The sequence below is a fragment of the Sinocyclocheilus rhinocerous genome, unplaced genomic scaffold (assembly GCF_001515625.1).
Source record: "Sinocyclocheilus rhinocerous isolate Xijiao unplaced genomic scaffold, SAMN03320098_v1.1 scaffold359, whole genome shotgun sequence".
NCBI lineage: Eukaryota > Metazoa > Chordata > Actinopteri > Cypriniformes > Cyprinidae > Sinocyclocheilus > Sinocyclocheilus rhinocerous.
In genome coordinates this window covers 542,601-543,822 of record NW_015652307.1, presented here as the reverse complement: position 1 = coordinate 543,822, position 1,222 = coordinate 542,601, and the positions used below count along the sequence as shown (strand labels likewise).

The 1,222-nt window shown below is 25.5% G+C and overlaps 1 protein-coding gene across 1 annotated transcript in view; it reads left to right on the top strand.

The window, feature by feature from the left end:
• Positions 1-1,222, top strand: part of syngap1a (synaptic Ras GTPase activating protein 1a) — a 53,201-nt gene that overhangs the window by 51,420 nt on the left and 559 nt on the right. Inside the window, exon 13 of the mRNA XM_016520722.1 lies at positions 1,171-1,222. Coding sequence (XP_016376208.1) covers positions 1,171-1,222 — 52 coding nt within the window. The remainder of the gene's footprint in view (positions 1-1,170) is intronic.

The following is a 1,222-nucleotide window of genomic DNA, read 5'->3' as shown; positions in this document are numbered from 1 at the left end:
CACACACACTGACAGAGAGACACACACACACACACTCTCACACAAACACAGACAGAGACACACTCAAACACACACTCACACACACGCACAGACAGAGACACTCACACACACACAGACAGAGACACACACTCAAACACACACACACACACACAGACAGAGACACACACTCACACACACAATTATATAAATATTACAATTTAAATATTAATATTAATGGATATTTATAATACATATACATATGTATTCTAAGTGTTGAAATATTTATAATAAATATTATTGTTAGTAGTAATGTTGTAATTTAATTATTAGTAATACTAATTTTAATACTATTATTATTATTATTAAAAAATATCAATGTATGTGTTCATGTATGTATATGTAAGTTGTATAATAAATATTCTTATTAATGGATATTTATTATGCATATAATGTAGAATAAATATTTATTTTAATGAATAAGTATTATAAGCATTGTAATATTTATAATAAATATCATTAATAATATTATAATGATTAGTAATACAAAACATTTTATTAAATATCTCAGTTTGAATGTGTATAATAAGTAAAATAAATATTCATGTTAATGGATATTTACTATGTCCATTACAATAATGTGTAATAAATATTCATTTTAATGAATATGTATTATAATTACTGTAATATTAATATTATGATTATTTTTATTAATTACTAGTGCTGTTAAACTTAAAAAGTTTTTGTTTACATCCTGTATGTGTGTGTACTCTGTATATTTATTATGTATATATAAATACACTCACAAGCATGTATATATTTAAGAAAAATATGTTACATTTATATTAAACATTTATATATAATACAAATTATATGAATATAAATATTGTAAATATTTTCAAAATATATACTGTATGTGTGTGTATTTATATATACATAACTATGTAAACAAAAACGTATTTTAAATGCGATTAATCGTTTGACAGCACTATTAATTACTAATTTTTTGTATTATTTATTATTAATTGTCATTATAAATGTAACATTTATTATAAAGATTGCATAATAGCATATAAATGTTGTGTGCTCGACTCCTGGAGACTGATGCTAGTGTGTGGTTCTCCAATGTTCTGGTGGTGTGTGTCTCGTCAGGTTCTCAGTGTGAATAAGAGTGTTTCTATGATGGACCTGCAGGACTCTCGCATCAACAGCGTGTCCAACCTGCACTCGGTGAACGACCTGCTGA